This window comes from Scyliorhinus canicula, chromosome 15 (genome assembly GCF_902713615.1).
Source record: "Scyliorhinus canicula chromosome 15, sScyCan1.1, whole genome shotgun sequence".
Classification (NCBI taxonomy): Eukaryota; Metazoa; Chordata; class Chondrichthyes; order Carcharhiniformes; family Scyliorhinidae; genus Scyliorhinus; species Scyliorhinus canicula.
Genome location: NC_052160.1, coordinates 98799196 through 98819177, shown reverse-complemented (window position 1 = coordinate 98819177; position 19982 = coordinate 98799196). Strand labels below are relative to the sequence as shown.

Below are 19982 nucleotides of genomic sequence, written 5' to 3'. Positions count from 1 at the left end.
CTGAAAAGAATGAAAATGCAGGCAAATGTTAACATTTGTAAGGGAAGAAGGCACGTCTTTGGCCCAAGGGAGTGCAGGGTAGGAGAACAAAGAGAACAAAGAAAAGTACAACACAGGAACAGGCCCTTTGGTCCTCCAAGCCTGCATCGACCATGCTTCCCACCTGAACTAAAACTCCCTACCCTTCCAGGGACCATATCCCTCTATTCCCATCCTAGTCATGTATTAGTCGTCGCCCCTTAAAAGTCACTATCGTATCTGCTTCCACTACCTCCTCCAGCAGCGTGTTCCAGACTCCCACCACCCTCTGTGTAAAAAACATGGCTCGTATATCTCCTTTAAACCTTGCCCCTCACATCTTAAAGCTATGCCCCTTAGTAATTGACTCTTCCATCCTGGGAAAAGGCTTCTGACTATCTACTCTGTCCGTGCCCCTCATAATCTTGCAGACTTCTATTAGGTCACCCCTCAACCTCCATCGTTCCAGTGAGAAAGAAACTTAGTTTCTCCAACCTCTCCTCATAGCTAATGCCCTCTATACCAGGCAACATTTTGTAAATCTTTTCTGTACCCTCTCCAAAGCCTCCACATCCTTCTGGTAGTGTGCCGACCAGAATTGAACACTATATTCCAAGTTAAGGGTGAAAGTTCTGATGCATGTCAGGAAATGAGGTGAGTGAAGAATTGGTGTGTTTGGTATTCCAATTCCAATTCTCTGCACCTAGTGGTGTACTAAGGCAGATGTTTGTCTGCTTCCATAGCTAGTAATTCCTGGAACAGGTCGCTAGTCTGTTGCCAGGGGCTTATAGCTTTGAGGGGCTCCACTCTACATGAAGCCTGGCTGACCAGGTGTCTCTCCCACTCTTACCGCCAGCCATTGGCGTGTTTGGAAGGATTTGCAGTTTGATGCACTCAATTTGATTGGCTGCATTATGAAGGCACCTTCCTTGGCCATCAAGTCCTGGGGTGGGACATGAATCCAAAGCTTCTGGCTCAGAGGCAGGGATGCTAACCACTGCACCACAAGACCTCGTGGTTTGCAATGAGAAGAGATGGGATTTATTTAAGGTGTTTTTAGTGCACCCCTAGTAGAGGGTCCACAGTTGGACCAAATGAGAAAACATTTGGCTGCTGAAAAAATTTGCAGACGGTTTGCTCAGAGAAGGTGGTACAATCATTTTTTGATTGTTCCTGGGACATTTCAGATAATTGGAAAAGTGCAACTTTACTCCGATCTATGGGCACCAACAAGTTTGACACACACCATATTCAAAAATACACAGAAGATACGTTATCTTATCATGCTATCATTTTGTTCTTAGAACAAACACTATCTACTGTTGCAGAAAATCGACGGCAATATTATTCTTCCCCTTCTGATGGCATGCCTCATGCTGCAGTTGAGCTCCATAGACCTAATCCTGTATTCAACCAATATAACAGATGCAGCTTCTGACAAGGATCTTGACAAAGTGATGTGGATCAAGAACTTGAACGAGTTTTCCTTATCCCCACATCCTGTCCTAGACCAGGAACATTGAGGTAATTCGAGAACACCAGTGCTGCCCTGTCTGAATACAGTAACAATCAGGCACTGAACCTTCCTATTCTGTCTGACTCAATAACATGCCAGCAGATGCCATTACTCATTGAGCTATTAATGCAGCTGAATATTGGATGCTAGGAGGCAGAGAAGCCAAATCTGGCATCCAAAAACAGCAAACAAGTAAATAAGCAATGGTGGACAATATATACTGGAAAGGAGCGGGGAGGGGTCGGAAATGTTGGACGAAGATCACTGAAGACAGGGTTGAAGGGGTAGGTTTTGAGGAATCTTCTGAAAGGAGGGAGAATAACACCTCAAGGAGGAGGCTTTTAGAACACCAGGTCTATGCAGAGAAAGGAAAGGGGACTATAGAGGTTTGCTACAGAATGATAATTGAACTAAAATAGCTATGCAAGATTTTAATCCAGGATAAATTGCCAACATTGGCGTTTTGGATAGGTTGGAGTTAGGGCAGGGTCTCACAAATTTTTCCACCCGTGGGTCCCTTTGGACCCTCCCAGGAGCATTGAAGGAACCCCTGAGAAACGTTCATTTCCTATTGAAAAATTAAACCACAAAAAAATGCACAATAGGTACGAACATACAAAACAAACTTAAAACATGTTTTGATGTCTTATAGGTACATTTTTAATGGGAGCACCCACTCTCACCCAGACCTGCCCTTACCCACACCCTCACCCACAACCTCACTCACTTCTCTCACCCACTCACTCTCCTCTCAAACCCCGTGGCTCTAGCTTCTCTAGGTGCCCCCCTAGGCCCGGCCCCTCTCAGGCACCCCTGGCCTCGGCTCCTCTTGCCCGTGTTACAATATGTGAATATTGTAAAGCACATAAAGGGTTAATGTAATATTACTTCTCTAGTCACCATATAGTGCTGTAGAGCAACCATATAAATATCCTTGACCTTTGGGAGAGGGTGAGAGACTCAGGATAGAGTGGAAGGGAGCCAGACAGAGGAGGTGTGAGATAGTTTAACTTATGGAATAATTTAGTATTGTAGAAGTGTAGTGTATTCTTTACTTATCTAATCTCTTAGTAATATGCTCAAATCTAATTAAGTGCAGTGTAATAAATTAGCTTTGTTTGTTAAACACTGCTTGCTGTTCTTTGTTCACACCACAACCTTCACCACCTTGAAGAACAAAACAAAGAACCACAACAGGCGAGCCTATCCCAGATCGCCTGGAGGAAACTCCGAGTTAGGATATTAAGTGTACAGAGTTTTTGACAGCAGCTGAATAAGATGGCTTTGGCCTCAAGGAACAACAAGCAGCCAGACAACAGAGTGATGGTCATGGAGTCAAGGAAGACAACAGAGGAGTGAAGCTGAACATCAGTGGCATACAGATTATTTATTCCTTCATGGGATGTGGGTGCCACTGGTAGGGCCAGAATGTGTTTCCCAAACCTAACTGAACTTGAACTGAGTGGCTTGCTAGGCCATTTCAGAGAGTAGTTAAGAGTCAACCACATTGCTGTGGATCTGGAGTCACACGTAGGCCAGACCAGGTAAGAATGGCAGATTTCCTTCCCTTAAGGACATCAATGAACCAGATGGGTTTTTACAGGCAATTGATGATAGGTTCAAGGTCACCACAACTGAGCCTAGCTTTCAATTCCAGGTTTATTTGCCTTATGAACTGAACTTTGACTAACGGCCATGATGAGCCCAGAGCACTTCTCTAGATTACTAAATCCAGTCATATTACCATAACACCACCATCTTCTCCTATTATGTCACCAAGGAGTGGGATGTAGTTGACAAATACAGTTAAGAAGATAGAAAAACTGTGTTCGAACACTGCAGGAATGACAATGTTACTGGCCCATTCAATTCAGATTATATACGCCCACTTAAGTATTCCTCCTCTACCCAATTCTAAACTAATGAAACCATGAAGCATTCTCTCTTGTCAATCACAGTCAAGCGTGAGCTCTTAACCTTTAGGCTGTAATTTAGGCTTTCATTTACATAATTCATGTTTGTACCCCAGGGGTCATACAGCCTTGATTACTGCATTATGTAGGTTTGAAACATTTCAGCTGCTTATGTCACTGGAATGGTTTCATGTTACAGATCTATGGCTTCATTCTATTTACTAAGCTTGGAGGAAGATTGTTCTGGCCGTTGTACAGCAGCATTATAAACATGTTCTTTTTGAATGAATTTACGATATTGCTGCACTATTGCTCTCTCCTATGCTCTGGCTCTTTTCTTTTCTCAGGCTCACAGCTTATCCATTTCCCTTGATGCTGTTTTTCTTCACTTATTCATGCCACAAGAACTCCTCTCTGTTTCGTTCCCTTCTCTACCTTTTCTGCCATCTCCTGACTCCCTCCTATTGCCACACCCCAGCCAGAGAGGTCTTGTGGCTTCAAGACTCATATCGAGTCACACCTCCCTAGTCCGACCATCGTCATCGTCCTTATACTTCTATCATTTCCAGGTAAGGAATGCTAATTGAAACTCTTGAGATTTGAGCGGAATCCCAAAATACTCCATTGTTAAGGATGCCCACTGTCCCCGCTGCTGTTCGCACTAGCAATCGAACCGCTAGCAATCGCGCTCAGGGCAGCAAAAAATTGGAGGGGGATCCGAAGGGGAGGTAGAGAGCACAGAGTCTCACTCTATGCGGATGATCTGCTCCTCTATATCTCGGACCCACAAAGCAGCATGGACGGAATCATCGCGCTCCTGAAAGAGTTTGGAGCCTTCTCGGGCTACAAACTCAACATGAGCAAAAGTGAGATCTTCCCATTACACCCGCAAGGGGGGGGGGGGGGGGGGCAGCACTAAAGGGGCTGCCGTTCAAACAAGCCCGACATAAATTCCGCTACCTGGGGATCCAAATAGCCCATGACTGGAAAGGGATCCACAAATGGAACCTCACCAGCCTGACGGAGGAAGTTAAAAAGGACCTGCAAAGATGGAACACACTCCCGCTCTCCCTCGCGGGGAGAGTTCAGACGATCAAAATGAACGTACTGCCCAGGTTCCTCTTCCTGTTTAGATCCATTCCGATCTACATCCCCAAGGCCTTTTTCAAAGCGCTGGACAAACTCATCATGGCGTTCGTATGGGGGGGTAAAAATGCTAGGATCCCAAAGAAGGTCTTACAAAAAACAAAAACCAGGGGAGGGTTAGCCCTCCCAAATCTACAATTCTACCACTGGGCAGCAACAGCCGAGCGAGTAAGGGGATGGATCCAGGAGCCAGAAGCTGAGTGGGTGCGTGCGGAGGAGGCCTCCTGCATGGGAACCTCCCTCCGGGCCCTCGCCACGGCAGCACTCCCATCCCCACCCAAAAAACACTCCAGCAGCCCAGTGGTGACAGCCACCCTCCAATCCTGGAACCAACTGCGGCAGCAACTTGGCCTGACCAAAATGTCGAACAGGGCTCCCATCTGCAACAACCATAGGTTCAAACCAGCACTGACCGACGCCACCTTCAAAAGGTGGAGGCAGGACGGGGGGACACTGACAGTCAGGGACCTATACACGGACGACAGGATCGCAACACTGGACGAACTGACAGAGAAATTTCAGCTAGCTGGGGGGAACGAGCTACGGTACCTGCAGCTCAAAAACTTCCTACGAAAGGAGACAAGGACGTACCCACAACCGCCACGACAGACACTACTGGAAGACCTACTGGACGCAAGTATCCTAGAGAAAGGGAACTGTAGTGACATGTATGACCGACTGGTAGATAGGGACGACACCGTACTGGACGCAACAAGGAGGAAATGGGAGGACGACCTGGGGATGGAGATCGGGTGGGGACTCTGGAGCGAAGCACTGCATAGGGTCAACTCCACCTCCACGTGCGCAAGGCTCAGCCTGACGCAACTAAAAGTGGTACATAGAGCCCACTTAACAAGAACCCGTATGAGTAGGTTCTTCCCGGAGGTGGAAGACAGATGTGAACGGTGCCAAAGAGGCCCGGCCAACCACGCCCACATGTTCTGGTCCTGCCCCAGACTCGTGGAGTACTGGACAGCCTTCTTCGAGGTAATGTCCAAAGTGGTGGGAGTGAGGGTGGAGCCATGCCCGATAGTGGCGGTCTTCGGGGTTTCAGAACAGCCAGATCTATTCCTGGGGAGGAGGGCGGATGCCCTTGCCTTTGCCTCCCTGATCGCCCGCCGTAGAATCCTGTTTGGCTGGCGGTCAGCAGCACCGCCCAGAGCTGCGGACTGGCTGTCCGACCTCTCGGAATCTCTCCAAATGGAGAAAATCAAATTTGCCATCCGAGGGTCGGACGACGGCTTCCACAGAACGTGGGAGCCATTCATGCAACTGTTCCGGGACCTATTTGTGGCCAATGTACAAGAGGAAGAATAGTCGGGGGAAGGTAGCGGGGGGGGGGGGGGGGCTACAGGTTCGTTACGGGGGTTCGATGGCTAGCTAAGGCCCAAAACCAAGCTAAATAAACATGTTGAGGGGGGGAGGGGGGGGGGCGCAGTTTCTACTACGAAGATGCTTACTTGTAAATATGTATGTTAATTTTTGCGTGTTTGTTTTTGTTTGTTTTTTTTTCTCTCTCCTAACAATTTGTAATTTGTTCAATATAAAATACGAAAACTGAATAAAAACATTTATAAAAAAAAAAATACTCCATTGTTCGCAGAGTGCACACCAAAAGACTAGAAGCACCTCAGCTGAAATGGAAAACTGGCTGCCATTTTGAAGTTCCACAGTTTATATCCATCTATCTAATGGCTTAACTCAAGCTGAGGTAAGGTAGGTTTGTCTGCCAAAACCCCATGAATTTGGGGAAATTCAAATTGTCTCTGTTAGGCGAGGGGTTCTTGGTTTCATTTTATTGAAGATTAAATTCCAATCATGCAAGCATATTTCCAAAGTTCTTTGCGGAGGGGATATGAAAATCTCCATTTGTGTCTTCAGATGCACTCACAGTAATTTAAATACTTTGTTAAACGGGTGAAGAAACTGTAATTTATCCTTGCATATTTCTAAACTGGGTGATCAATATTAAGTAGTAGGTGTCTCCGTGGGAGATGCAGACAATACTGACCTTTGCAAGTCTTCCTGTCAGGCTGCAATGTGAAGCCGACCGGGCAACTGCAGCGCACTCCGGTGGCAGCATCCTGACAGGTGCTGTCGCAGCCTCCGTTATTCACAGCGCAGGTCTCTGTGGGAAGAGAAACAAAATGGGTGGAGATCAAACCAGCACGAGATTAAATACCACCAGGGACAACTTTACAGTGCAAATTACAACAGTGACCACACTTCAAAAGTGCTGTGAGACATTCGGGCATCAGGAGGGGTGCTATATAAATGCAAGTCTTTCTTTACTTTCATCAGGGACATAAGAACTCCCTGTCCAGACGCACCCCTCAGTCCAGGGTTCAATAGAACTGGAGCCACTGGCTTTTCCTTTTAGTTAGAGCCATGAATAGTGGGACTGGTAACTTGCTAATGACATAAACCAATTATATAGGCCTTCCCCATTCCAACATTCCTGTCTTCTCAGAGTACTGTGAACTTTTACCGTGGTTCTCGTTCTTCATGCCTGAACTTAGACCCTGGTGATTTCACCCGATCTTTAATTTTAGCCTGGATTCAATTAAAACCTGAATGTCCGATGACCCAAACTGATGGCAGGGCTATCATACGAGAACAGAAAGATCACAGTGGTTTATGGGGTGGTATTTTGCCCCTAAATTTCTCTCTTTTGTATTCCAATTTCCTGCCTGATTCCCCCCACCACATACATGTTACTGTCTCTTTAGTGAGACATGCCGTGTGTGCTATCTCCATCCGTCTTCTACCACCTTCTACACCAGAGACTGGTCAAGCTCAGGAAACACACACCAGCCTGAGGCTAAATGTCAATAGAAAAGGAGATTTGAATTTGGGTTTCCTGAAGTAAAATTCAAAAGTATAAATAACTCGACAGATCAGAGGCCATGCAGATTCCCCTGAATAAAAGTGATTTGCAATGTGCCGAGCTTCCTGGAAATCTTTCTGCAGCAAAATTAAAGTAAGTGACTCGATGTCACATGACAACACAATCTCATTAATGTCAATTGATCAGCTCCACATGTCTTCGACTAACATCACATGACACTGAATCTAAACAGATCCTCTCTTAAATCACTTGGCCAACCAGTTAAACATAGAACTGCTTTCTCACATGGAACCCATCAGCAGGTGGAATTATTTTTCTTTGAAGACTCCATCATTGAACCAAATATTGATGCAGCACTGCTGCCATGCATGCTTTAGATCAAAGGTGGTGTTATCAATTCTTACAGTATATAGAAGGGCATGGAGTTGAAAACGTAGTATGATCATACTTGGAATGCACGTGCAGTCCTGGGCCAGGATTTGGCTGTCCTGCTTGCCCTTCAGAGCTGGACAAGGTTCGAAAATGTGCAAAAGAACAAAACTGATCCCAAATTGCAGGAGGAGTGAGCTCGGAACACAGGTTAAAAGAGGCGACACAAGGTCTTGGGAGCGCAGTGGGTAGTGCTCCTGCCTCCGAGCCAGGAGCTCTGGGTTCAAGTCCCGCTCCAGGAAGGCCCAAGGAAGGTGCGCTCATGACATGAGCAAACAGGTTGATTCGCAGCTTGCAAATCCTTCCAATATGGCAGGTGGGAAGAGTGGGAGAGTCTCCTCGTCAGCCAGAACTGTGTGGGAGCAGCAGCGCAACAGGCTGTGTTTTTTAAAAAAAACTCCACGCACAGGTTCTTGCCACGGGCTGCACTCTATGGCCAATGACCTCCTCACTTTGAGGGACAGAAATAGCTACGGGAAATGGGGTTGCTTGTTGACTACATTAAATAATTTAAATGGAAATCTTTATAAAGAAAGTTAGCAGGATTACTACTAGTAGCCAGACAGGTAAATATGCAGATTTTAAGTGCACCGACTCGGATGTGAGTCTGAGAAAAATGAAAAATGAGCTGACCTTTAATGAACCAAAACATATGTCATTATTTCTCTTTTGATCTTCTCAGTTCTCTGTTAAATGGAAATCACCATTTATATGTCATGCTTAAGGAAGACTTGGCAATTTTCATGATACAGAAACCTAGAAAAGCTTCTTAGATTCTTAAAAACCCCAAAGTATTTCGAAGCAGTTCTCACGAAAGGCAATTAACTTATCGCAGGTGTTTCTCTTTAAATTCCTGTTTAGATTCCTCTGCCAGGATTTTGTTAACTGCTTCCTGCTCAGGCTTCTGCAATCCTCCTGGCCCAGAAGCAGCACTCCAAAGGTATTTACCTTTTCCATGAAGTAGTCCTCTCTTCCATTCAGCTGCCGGGTTTCCCAAGGCCTGGGAATCTCGGCCGGCCAGGGTTAAACCTGGAAAACAGGTTAAATCTGAGGTAGGCAGCCACATTACAATATGTAAATGACCAAACTACCTCCCCAGAATGGGTTACCTGCCTGGCTACCCCATTAGAACCAAAATGGGTGGCGGTGTTCAGGTTTGAGATTTATAAAATTTTAACATCTCACCTGGCACCACTCATTTTACTTTGCACTTAAAATGACTACCATAGTTCCCAGATTATAGCGGTTAAAATTCTCTTATAGGAACACTCAGTAAAATGATAAAGAGCAAAAACAACCCTGAAACCCAATTGTGTTACCCAATTGTCTCTCTTCCATTTTGGAGCATGACAGAGAGATGGGGATTAGCAAATAATGAGGGGAAGGAAGGTGGTCAGTACAGTTCTGTAATTAGTCTTAATTAGTGGAGGTTAGGCAGCAGATCCTGAACCGCTGGGCACAATTTACTGATGGTGAACTGACTGCAGTGAAACCTCAACTATTGACGTACGTGCAATGCACATTCGACTCGACGTATAAAACATTTCAAAAGTATTGGGGGTGGCAGGGCAGCATTAATTCAAATATTCTTGACCCTGTCATCCATGACAAGCATTTAAAGTTTTCTGTTGGCTCGACTGTGCTCTGCAAGTCACAGGAGTACAATAAAAAAGCCAGCGACGATTCCCAATTGAGTGCTGGCAGCCAACGTAAACACTGCAAACTATGTAATGTGAGGCCTTTGGAGAATTCATTAGCATTGAACAAATGTAAAATGTGTTAATTCTTTCCAAACAAAAACACGCCATTTGGTATTTGATGTTTTGTTTTAAACTGAACTAATTCTGTGGCATCTAATTGTTGCAGTGGAATTAATTGTACCTTAGTGAGCCAGCGGATTCTAAACATGTTTTTTTTATGTTCTCCCTCAATTCAACATATCAATATCAATCCTTGGCCAGGAGTGTAGAATTTCCATTTAAGTCAGTCGTATTTCTTATTTGCAGATTACAGTAGAACAGGTTTTTTTTATATGGTTATATAGAGTCCCAGGACAGCACACTCTTTTAGGCCTAGCCAGTCGGTAACTGTCCCTGGAGTTTGACAATGGGATATAAAGGCCTCTGTCTAAGTAGATTAATCGTCTCGCTGGGTTGATTCATTACCCTTTGGGGGGTTTTGCACAGGGGAGCTGTTTCATTCTTCCCTAATTGCGAATGATATGTGGGGGGAGGGGGTGGGTGTGTGTGTGGGGGGGGGGGGGGGGGGGGGGGGATCAGCCCCCTTTCTGGTAGCCTGTACATATTCCCCTATCATTACAATGGTCAAGAAAACAAGATCAAGACAATCATTACTCTTTGTCAATTTACAAATGCTTTTATATTTGTGAACCGTTACTATTTCAGTGATGGAAGGTAAGAGGATTGTGTATTGAACATTTAAAAACAGTCCTCCAATTTCTCCCCAACTAAAAGTCACAGAGCACACAAACTAAGTGTGCATCAGCAAATGTAGTCAAAGTGTGGAAACTGGCATAAAGCTAACAGAGGAGGAGGATGTTTCAGGTGAAGGGCAATTTAGGAATCCAAAGATTAAACTTGAGGCATCAGAAAAGTACATCAATGTGGGTGAGAAAAAAAGCTGAATGGACCAGGAAGATGTAGTGTCTAATCGTAATCAGAGAGTAAAGCCCATGCAAGGAGTAGTAAAAAGATAACATTGAAATCACGTTAGCTTTCTTTCCCTCCTTATTCTTTCATGGGATGTGGGTGTCACTGGCAATTTGTTGCCCATCCTTAATTGCCCTTGAACTGTCTGGCTTGCTTTTCAGAGGGGCAGTTAGGAGTCAACCACATTGCTGTGGATCTGGAGTCACATGTAGGCCAGACCAGTTAACGGCGGCAGATTTCCTTCCCAAAAGTACATGAGTGAACCATATGGGTTTTTACTCCCTCCAACTGGCAATGCTTTCACGGTCATCATTACTGACACTAGCTTTACATTCCATTTATCTGAATTTGCAGAGCACTCGCATTTAGATAGATAAACTACTGGCACAAATAGAGAAAAATGGTTGAGATGAAATTCCCCAGGGTGCCCTCTTACCACTCTCCTGCCACCCCGATTTATCCACAATTTTACAGAGGGTGAGTGAGCACGGTAGCATAGTGGTTAGCACAGTTGCTTCACAGCTCCAGGGTCCCAGGTTCGATTCCCAGCTTGGGTCACTGTCTGTGTGGAGTCTGCACGTTCTCCATGTGTGTGTGTGGGTTTCTTCCGGGTGCTCCGGTTTCCTCCCACAGTCCAAAGATGTGCAGGTTAGGTGGATTGGCCATGCTAAATTGCCCTTAGTGTCCAAAAAGGATAGGTGGGGTTACTGGGTTAAGGGGATAGAGTGGAGGCATGGGGCTTAAGTAGGGCTCTTTCCTAGGGCTGGTGCAGATTCGATGGGCTGAATGCCCTCCTTCTGCACTGTAAATTCTATGATTCAATGATTCTATGAGACCTAGGGCAGCCCACTCACGCTCACCCAACTGAGACCCTTGATTATTGGTCACTTAAGGGTTGCTTCCCACCGGCCTCAATTTTGTGGCTGCTGGGAGAAGGTCAGGGGCAAGGGGAATCTCACCCTGCTCAGGCATCTGAAGTGGGTGCCCACCCTCCCAAATGACTGTTCACTGTGGGAGCTCTCTCTTCTGCTAGCCTCTGCAATAAGATCCCACCCCTCTTTGGCCTCACCTCACCCGTCCACTGCAAGAGCATCCATCCCACACCCGCATAGTCTTAGACTTTGGGGTTTAGAGTCTGTGGACCCAGGACTGGCCACTGCTGGAAATACTAAGCGGGCAGACCTCTCAGCTGGAACTTATGAACAAACCCTGCCGTCTGAAAAATGATACCGACGGTTACAAAATGATCAAGTTAGGAAATTGATCATTTCGAAAAGAGGGGCAGAATGGAAAAGGAGGAGGGGTATCCCTGATAATAAAGGATGAGAGCCGGGCATTAGTGAGAAAGGAATTAGTCCAGGGTGGCAATGAGGATTAGCAACAGTCTGAAAATGCTTGTGGGAGTAGTCTGTAGACCACCTAACAATAGTTATACCTATGGACAGAGTATGGACAGAGACGGTGGCACAGTGGTTAGCACTGATGCATCACAACTCCAGGGTCCCGGGTTCAATTCTGGCCTCGGGTGACTGTGTGTGTGGGTTTCATCCGGTTGCTTTGGTTTCCTCCCACAGTCCAAAGATTTGTAGGTTAGGTGGGTTGGCCATGCTGAATTATTCCTTACTGTCCAAAAGGTTAGGTGGGGTTGCTGGCTTACAGGGATAGGGTGGAGGCAGACTTGATGTGCCGAATGACCTTCTGCACTGTTGATTCGATTAAATGAATTTAAGCAAGAAATCATTGGGCTTGTAACATAGGCAATGTAATAATGTGGGGGACTTTATACTTCCTAACAGCACAATGGGTGTACCGACAGCTCAGGGACTGCAGCGATTCAAGAAGGCAGCTCACCAGCACCTTCTGAAGGGCAACGAGGGATGGATGATAAATGTTGGCCTAACCAGCGACGCCCATAACCTGTAAATTAATTCTAAAAAAGCTAGAGAGGAGATTTTCCAGCCGTTCTCGTCAGAGGGATATTCCGGCTTCTGGTCCCACTGATGGCAGACCCCAGTTGCGGGTTTCCTGGCCCCCTCCTGTGGGGAGGGGGGGGTGTATTCAATGGGAAATCCCATTGACAGGATAGGCCCAGAAGATCCTGCCGCTTACCAATGGCGGACCACCTCCCGCCGCTGAGAAACATGCAGTGGGAGGGTGTTGGAGCAGAAGGTTCCCCCCTAGGACGAGCCTGTTCCACATAGGTGACAATATATTAATCGGGTCATCTCTGTGGGTCTCATGGGGGTTATAGCATCCCTCCCCCTTGAAATCCTGGATCTCCATCTTGGAATCCAAGTCCACCACCTCTTGCATCTTAGTGTCGGGGCACCGAGGGGGCAACACCCCCGGCTCCCATGCGCCAGGGCTATGTGACTAGATGATGGTTCCTCTGGTGATTCTATGATTCTATATTAATGACTCGGATGAAGGGACTGAATGTATGACTGCCAAATTTGCTGATGACACAAAGATAGGGACGAGACTAAGTTGTGAAGAAGATATAAGTGTCTACAAAAGGTTATAGTTAGGTTACATGAATGGGCAGAAACATTTGGCAGTTGAAATGTAATGTGGGCAAATGTGAAATTGTCCGTTTTACCAGGAAGAATAGAAAAGCAGCATATTATTTAAATGGAGAGAGATTGCAGAACTCTCCGTGCAGAGAGACCTGGGTGTTCTTGTACATGAATCAGAAAAGGTTTGTATGCAGGTACAGCAAGTGATCAGGAAGACAAATGAAATGTTGTCGTTTATTGCGTGGAATGGAATAGACAAGTTGGGAAGGTTTGCTACAATTGTGGAGGACATTAGTGAGACCATCTCTGGTAATTGCATTAGCAGTGCAGAGAATGTTCCATTGACCGATTTCTGGGATGAAGGGGCATTTTTGGGAAAGGTTAGACAGGCTGGGCCTGTATCCATTGCAGTTCAGAAGAATAAGAGCTGGTCTTCTTGAAACATTTAATAGGCTGAGGGGCCTTGTCAGGGTGGAAGCTGAAAGAGTGTTTCCCCTTGTGGAAGAGACTTGGGGCCACTGTTTAAAAATAAGGAGTCTCCCATTTAAGATAGAGATGAGGAGAATATTTCTCTGAGGGTCGTTAGTCTTTGGAATTCTATTTCCCCAAGCGTAGTGGAGGCTGGGTCATTGAATATTGATAAGGTGATAAATAAGGAAGTACAGGCCAAAATCAGATCAGCCATGAGCAGAGCAGGTTAGAGGGGCCAAATAGCATACCCCTGCTCCTAATTCATGTGTTCGCATAAATATAACACCTCACCTGCAGCTTGCTGAGTGACTCTATAATTAGCACTTGCTCAGGTCCGATCTTGCAGCAGAAGGCTTAATTTAAATTTTTTAGCTGTCTAGACTTCATGGTCCAAGTTTGGAATCCTGGTGCCGCATCACTCAGTTAAGCTGTGATGTCGTCAGGATAGTGCTGGCTCAAAAGCCTTCTGCTGCACATAGGGGATGCACCCACTTGCACATGTCTCCTGGTGCAATGCTGCATGGTCTGAGCAGGAAGCACCCGATAGTGCAGATTTCACCATAAAAGCAGCACCAGACCTTTGTAACGCTGCCACAGGCCACATTATGCAAGGAAATAACCAGCCCCAAGCCTCTCCCTAACTTGCTGCACAGTGGATGGATGGGAAATGGGTTTGTTCTTGCACTTTACCAGATTGCTACGATTCACTCCTTTAATCAACGTTTTCTTCCCTCCTTGCAAGAATGAGCAACTTTTCACGACTACCATCTGTCCAACCACACTTTGCAAAGTCATCAGCTCAGTATTTACTGCGCTTCATTTTTGACAAACAAAAACCCTCCAAGTCAATTCACCCTTTTGGATTCCCTCCAACTCCCCCCACAAGCACCTAACCTGATCTCCACCCTCAACGTCTCCTGACATCTATGAGCCCATCCAAACTTAGCCTTTAGATTTCTGGCAGACTTCGCCAACCAGCTCTGTTTCCCATTATATGTGGAAATGGTGTATGAAATTGTAAATCCAAGCCATTTCCTTGACTGATTACATCAGATTGCTCAACTCCAGGACCCCATTTCTTGTGTTTTTTTTTGTGTATCTCAGTTTTCAGCCAGCCACTCACCAACGCATGTTTTCCCATCAGAGTGCAGGGCAAATTTCAGATGGCATCCGCACTTAGGGCCTTGATCGGTATCATCACACGTGTGCTGGCACCCTCCGTTTCCATAGTTACACGTCACTACAGAGAGAAAACACATGATTAACTTTCGATAAATGCCAGCGGGTTAGATTAACTGACCCCCAGCCTCACAAATGTGTCAAAGAGCATGTTTTGAGATCGTTATCCAACCATAGCAGAGAACTATCGCCTTTTATAGTTGGGAAGCAAACCATCTCGGGAATGTTTCTTTTGCTGGTTTGTTTTATTTTCCATTAAAAAAAATGCTACCAGTTAGAAAGAAATTTGATATAATCTGATTTTGTTTGTTTATTTTGTTTTCCACAAAAAAAATTACTACTAGTTTTCTAAAAATTGTGATTTAATGAGGACCACATTCCCTATCAATTAAAAGAAAAACAGTCTAATGCGCTTTTGTCACAGAAAAATCTTTGGAATTCTGAAATAGTTGTGAGGAGCACCATTCCTTTAATGTAATGCTTTCTCCTCACTCCTTCTGTGGCTCAGGATTCCCACATCCCAAATGTCAACATCGCAACTCTGCAACAAATTATCAGAGCTTTTAAATCCCCCCAAACTTGAACCATGTTTCATTATTTTCCTCATCCTGTCTACCTGAACCATGCAGCATCAAACAGCCCAAACGGGCAGGCAGATGACCCACTTTCAGGATTTTAATGTAAAGGGGTCAACTTTGATCCTAATAAGGTTACAATAGAGTAATTTCTAAATGGGGAAAAGCTCAAAACAATGGCCATCGAAAGAGATAAGGGGCGTGATCCAATCGCCACGCTCCACCCGCAAAGCAGCTTTACACGCCAAAAATGTCAGATAAAAGCCAAGAGACCTTTCTTCCGGGATCTACCTGACTCACAACGCCTCGCGAGATCCAAGGCGATCACGCGAGATGTTGCGATGTAGGATCACTTTTTGGCAAATCTGCATGTTGGAGCAAGACAGCTAATCTCGCTTTAATGTGCAGATTCCCGAGGTACCTAAGGTTTTGGGATTTATCCCCTTCGCTCGGGGCCCTCGACTGAGTGCTGTTCAGCACGGGTGTCCACAAACCAGGACCAGAGGGAATGGCATTCGTGAGGGTCTCCCAGTTCCTTGCCCTTTGGATAGGGTGGTACTCTGGCACTGCTGCTGCCACCTGGGCACCCTGGCAGTGCTCTCTTGACACCCAGGTGGCACTTCAAGCTGGCACAGCCAGGTTAACACTGCCATGATGCCAAGCTGACATTTTTGAGTGCTGGTGATTGGGCCGGGGGTGCCCTGCACGGTTGTTTGGGTGGGGGGGAAATAGCGGGCCTCGCTACACTTGGGAGTCTGGCAAGCGGAGCTCCCTAGTGTACAAAACGGGGCCATGTGCGCCTTAACTGCATGTCCCCCACTGAGGCCCCTTACATGATGCGAAACATCATTGCTGTGTTAATGTGAGCCTACTTGTGACACAAAAAAGTTTATTATTATAAATTTACCAGAATTATACCGAGACTCCAAAGATTGAATTATGAGGTGATATTACACAAACAAGGGTCATATTCAAGATAATTTATAAAGTTAGAAGGTAATTTCATTAAAGTTTCCAAGCTATCCAGGGGACTGGATAAGGATCAATTCAATTTTAAAATAAATTTAGAGTACCTAATTCTTTTTTCCAATTAAGAGGCAATTTAGCGTGGCCAATCCACCTAACCTGCACATCTTTTTGGTTATGGGGGTGAGACTCATGCAGACATGGGGGGAATATGCAAACTCCACATGGACAGAGACCTGGGGCCAGGATTGACCCCGGGTCCTCGGCACTGCGAGGCAGCAGTGCTAACCACTGCACCACCATGCTGCCCTAGGATTCGACTCATGGTTCATCACTGTATGATGCTGTGACACTCTGCAATTGTAACTTACACTCTATAATTATTCAGGATTTATGAGAATTTTTACCTTTCAGGGTATAACTTCATTTTTTTAATGATTAGATGGAGCAAAAACCTCTGTAGAAACTACGGGCATGATCTACCGGCCAAGCTGGGCCCAAAGGCAGCGCGGTGCGGCTGGTAGATGCCAGGAGTTCCCTCTTCTAGGATTTACTCGGCTCGCCACACCTCCTAAGGTCTAACGTGGTCTTACGAGACTTCACGGTCTGAAGAATCCTGCCCATTGTGGATGAGATCCCTATTTTGCAAATTTGCATATTAGAATGAGACAGCTTGTCTGACTCTAATATGCATTTCCTTGAGGTATCCATAAACGTTGGGATCTAACCTGTTGCCTCGGAGTCCTCGGGCAAGCGCCGTTCAGTCCTGGTCTCCACAAACAGGGACTAAATAGAATGGCACTCCTGGGGGGGTGGGTGGGGGGGGGTGTCTCCCAAGGCACGGAGGCCCCAGTGGCTTGCCCTTTGGACAGGATGGCACCCTGACACTGCTGGTACCACCTGGGCACCTTGATAGTGCCACATGGGCACCTTGGGACTGCCAGTTTGGCAGTGTCACCTGTGAGACAGACTGGCACTGCCGAGGTGCTCAGGTGGCACTTCCAACTGGCAGCAGCACTGTCAGGGTGCCCAGGTGGCACTGCAAAGGTGCCAGACTGGCATTTTTCCCACACCAGTGACCAGGCCTAGGGATAAAGAAACCTAAAACATAGTTTACCCCAGCTGCATCGATTCATCTGCAAACTCCTCGACTTGTGTTTGTAAACCTGCGCTGTATTTATACATTATCATCCTTCACTCAAACCGTTCCTCTATTTGATGCAGTTTCTGTTTATAAAATAAAATTGAACTAAGGCCAAGGTTGTGAATGCCCAAGGTATTTGTATTTCTTGGTACTCAATGGGTCCCACCCGTTTTGGTATCTTGCTTTTCCTGGCCAATAACAACATAATAACTCACGGTAGCATGGGGGGCCTCACGGTAGCATGGTGGTTAGCATCAATGCTTCACAGCTCCAGGGTCCCAGGTTCGATTCCCGGCTGGGTCACTGTCTGTGTGGAGTCTGCACGTCCTCCCCGTGTGTGCGTGGGTTTCCTCCGGGTGCTCCGGTTTCCTCCCACAGTCCAAAGATGTGCGGGTTAGGTGGATTGGCCATGCTAAATTGCCCGTAGTGTAAGGTTAATGGGGGGGATTGTTGGGATACGGGTTGCGTGGGTTTAAGTGGGGTGATCATTGCTCGGCACAACATCGAGGGCCGAAGGGCCTGTTCTGTGCTGTACTGTTCTATAAACATATTGGCCAGTCGGCAGGTTCAGTGGATATGCCGGGAAGGCACGTGGTGATTTAGAAAAATACTGCCTTCCTCAATCATCTCCCACAATCCCCAAAGACTGTCAGTATTTAAGATTTTTGGCTGTTTTGTGCATTGCACATTGACCATGGGGACAGACTTAGCAAATATCTACCGGATGACTTCAATTTTACAAATGAAGATGTTAGTATATACAGCAGATTGTCGTCACGGGTGACTATAGATTAATGTTTCAGGTGTAGACCCTTTGTCAAAATTCTGTTCTTATCTCCCTCTGCCCAGGCTATGATTAACCTGGTGTACATTTCCCACATTTTTAAATTCTTATTTTGGTGTCTGACACGAGCAGTCATTTTTAAAATTTTGTTCTTTTTAGCTTTAACAACAATGTTGCATGAAGTCAGCCAAAATGTACAACATTATAAAAAGAATTCTTAATAAAGGGAATATGAAACTCAATTTGGTTGGCTGTGATGGTGAAAAGATTTTACGTAGGAACAGGAGCAACCATTCAAGCTCCTCAAGTCATTGGTTTAGTTCACAGTTGATTTGCATCTCAACTTCATTTATCCATCTTTGATCCATATCCCGTACCAAATAAAAAGCCATCATAACAGCTTGCACCTTCACAGTGCCGTTAATGTTGTAACCTTTCTTGAGAGGTTTCGACAGCAGAGATCCCTCAAAATGGAGGATGGCGTCTGGGCTTAGTGAGTCCTCAAATCCCGATTCTGGATCCGCAAGTTCTTCCGCAGTGGGGGCATGTTGTTGGGTGAGGGAAGTGGAATTCACAGACCCGGGCTGGGATTCCTCTCCTTCCTCTGATGCCATTGTTCGGCCTTGCTGTCCAGTCACTGAGCCTCAAAGTGGCTTGTGCCTTGTGGACCAGGTAGAACCATGCTGAGCAGTCCACAGCCTTCTCCTCCCAGTCAGTGGTGTTAATGGCTCCGTGCTTTACAGCAGCCTTGGGGGTATCTTTACACCTTTCCCTATGGCTGATCTTGGAGCTTAGGCAACAGGAGAGCTGTCAAACAAAGTTTGACAATGAACCATGCAATATCTTATTAGGGCAGGTGACCAAAAGCTTGGTCAATGATGTAGGTTTAAAGGAGCATGTTAAAAGCAGAAAAAGTAGAAATTGTTGGAAATGGTCAGGGAGGGAATATCAGAGTTTAGGGTCCCAGCAGCTGAAGGTACGGCCGGCATTAAAATCAGAGATGAGCAAGAGGCCAGATTTCAGCTCTTATCATCTCAGAGCTGGAAATTTCAAGTAACCCCAGGGTAACCACAGCCTTTTGGGGAAGAGAGCTTCAGATTTCTACTGCCCTTCAGATAAAAAAGTGATTCCCGATTTCACACCTAAATGTCATGACTCAAAGTTTAAGATTTTATGTCCTGGATTTCTTCACTAAATAATTGTTTAAAACTTGATTACATCAGCGTGAACCTTCTAATGTCAAGGAGATAGTTTGTGCGATTTGTCTTTTCAAGCCTTTAAGCCTGGTAATATTCTAAAGACTGTGCTGAAGTCCTACTTCTTTAATAATGCAAACTAGAATGGCATCAGGTGTATCCAAGACTCTGATGGGTCCCACTGCAGAAATCTAGATAAATGGAGTATCAAGCAGATGCTTTCTTTTCCCGAAATGGTTACATCGATTCCATTTACCAGTTTTCTCCTCTGCTCCTTTGAAGGTGCTGATACATTGACCAAATGGCCATTATTCTCATGTGAGCTTTATCAGAGAGTTCACAGACCACTTAACAGCTAAAAGCATTATAAGAGAGCTCTGATCTGCACCAGTCCTCAACATACACAGCTAGGGCAGCAGGGATGGCTGGAATGGAATGATAAGTGCGAATGCTGGTTAATTATTTATCAGGACTCTGGCCCAGGCACACTATCAATTGCAAGAGCACATTGTGTCTGGACAGTGCTCCCCCCTTCCCCCTGCCAAGCGCCCCCCCCCCCCCCCCCCCACCACTCAGCTGAGATCAAACATGGACCCAATTTCTCAAAACCTC

General features: G+C 45.9%; 1 protein-coding gene across 2 annotated transcripts in view; it reads right to left on the bottom strand.

Moving 5' to 3' along the window:
* The window catches only part of scube3 (signal peptide, CUB domain, EGF-like 3), a 413853-nt gene that overhangs the window by 147978 nt on the left and 245893 nt on the right, over positions 1–19982 (bottom strand). Inside the window, exons 6-8 of one of the 2 annotated variants that reach the window (XM_038819916.1) lie at positions 14650–14766; positions 8819–8899; positions 6605–6721 (exon numbers count right to left, since the gene is read on the bottom strand). In XM_038819916.1, coding sequence (XP_038675844.1) covers positions 6605–6721; positions 8819–8899; positions 14650–14766 — 315 coding nt within the window. The remainder of the gene's footprint in view (positions 1–6604; positions 6722–8818; positions 8900–14649; positions 14767–19982) is intronic. The other variant, XM_038819917.1, reaches the window with a different exon arrangement.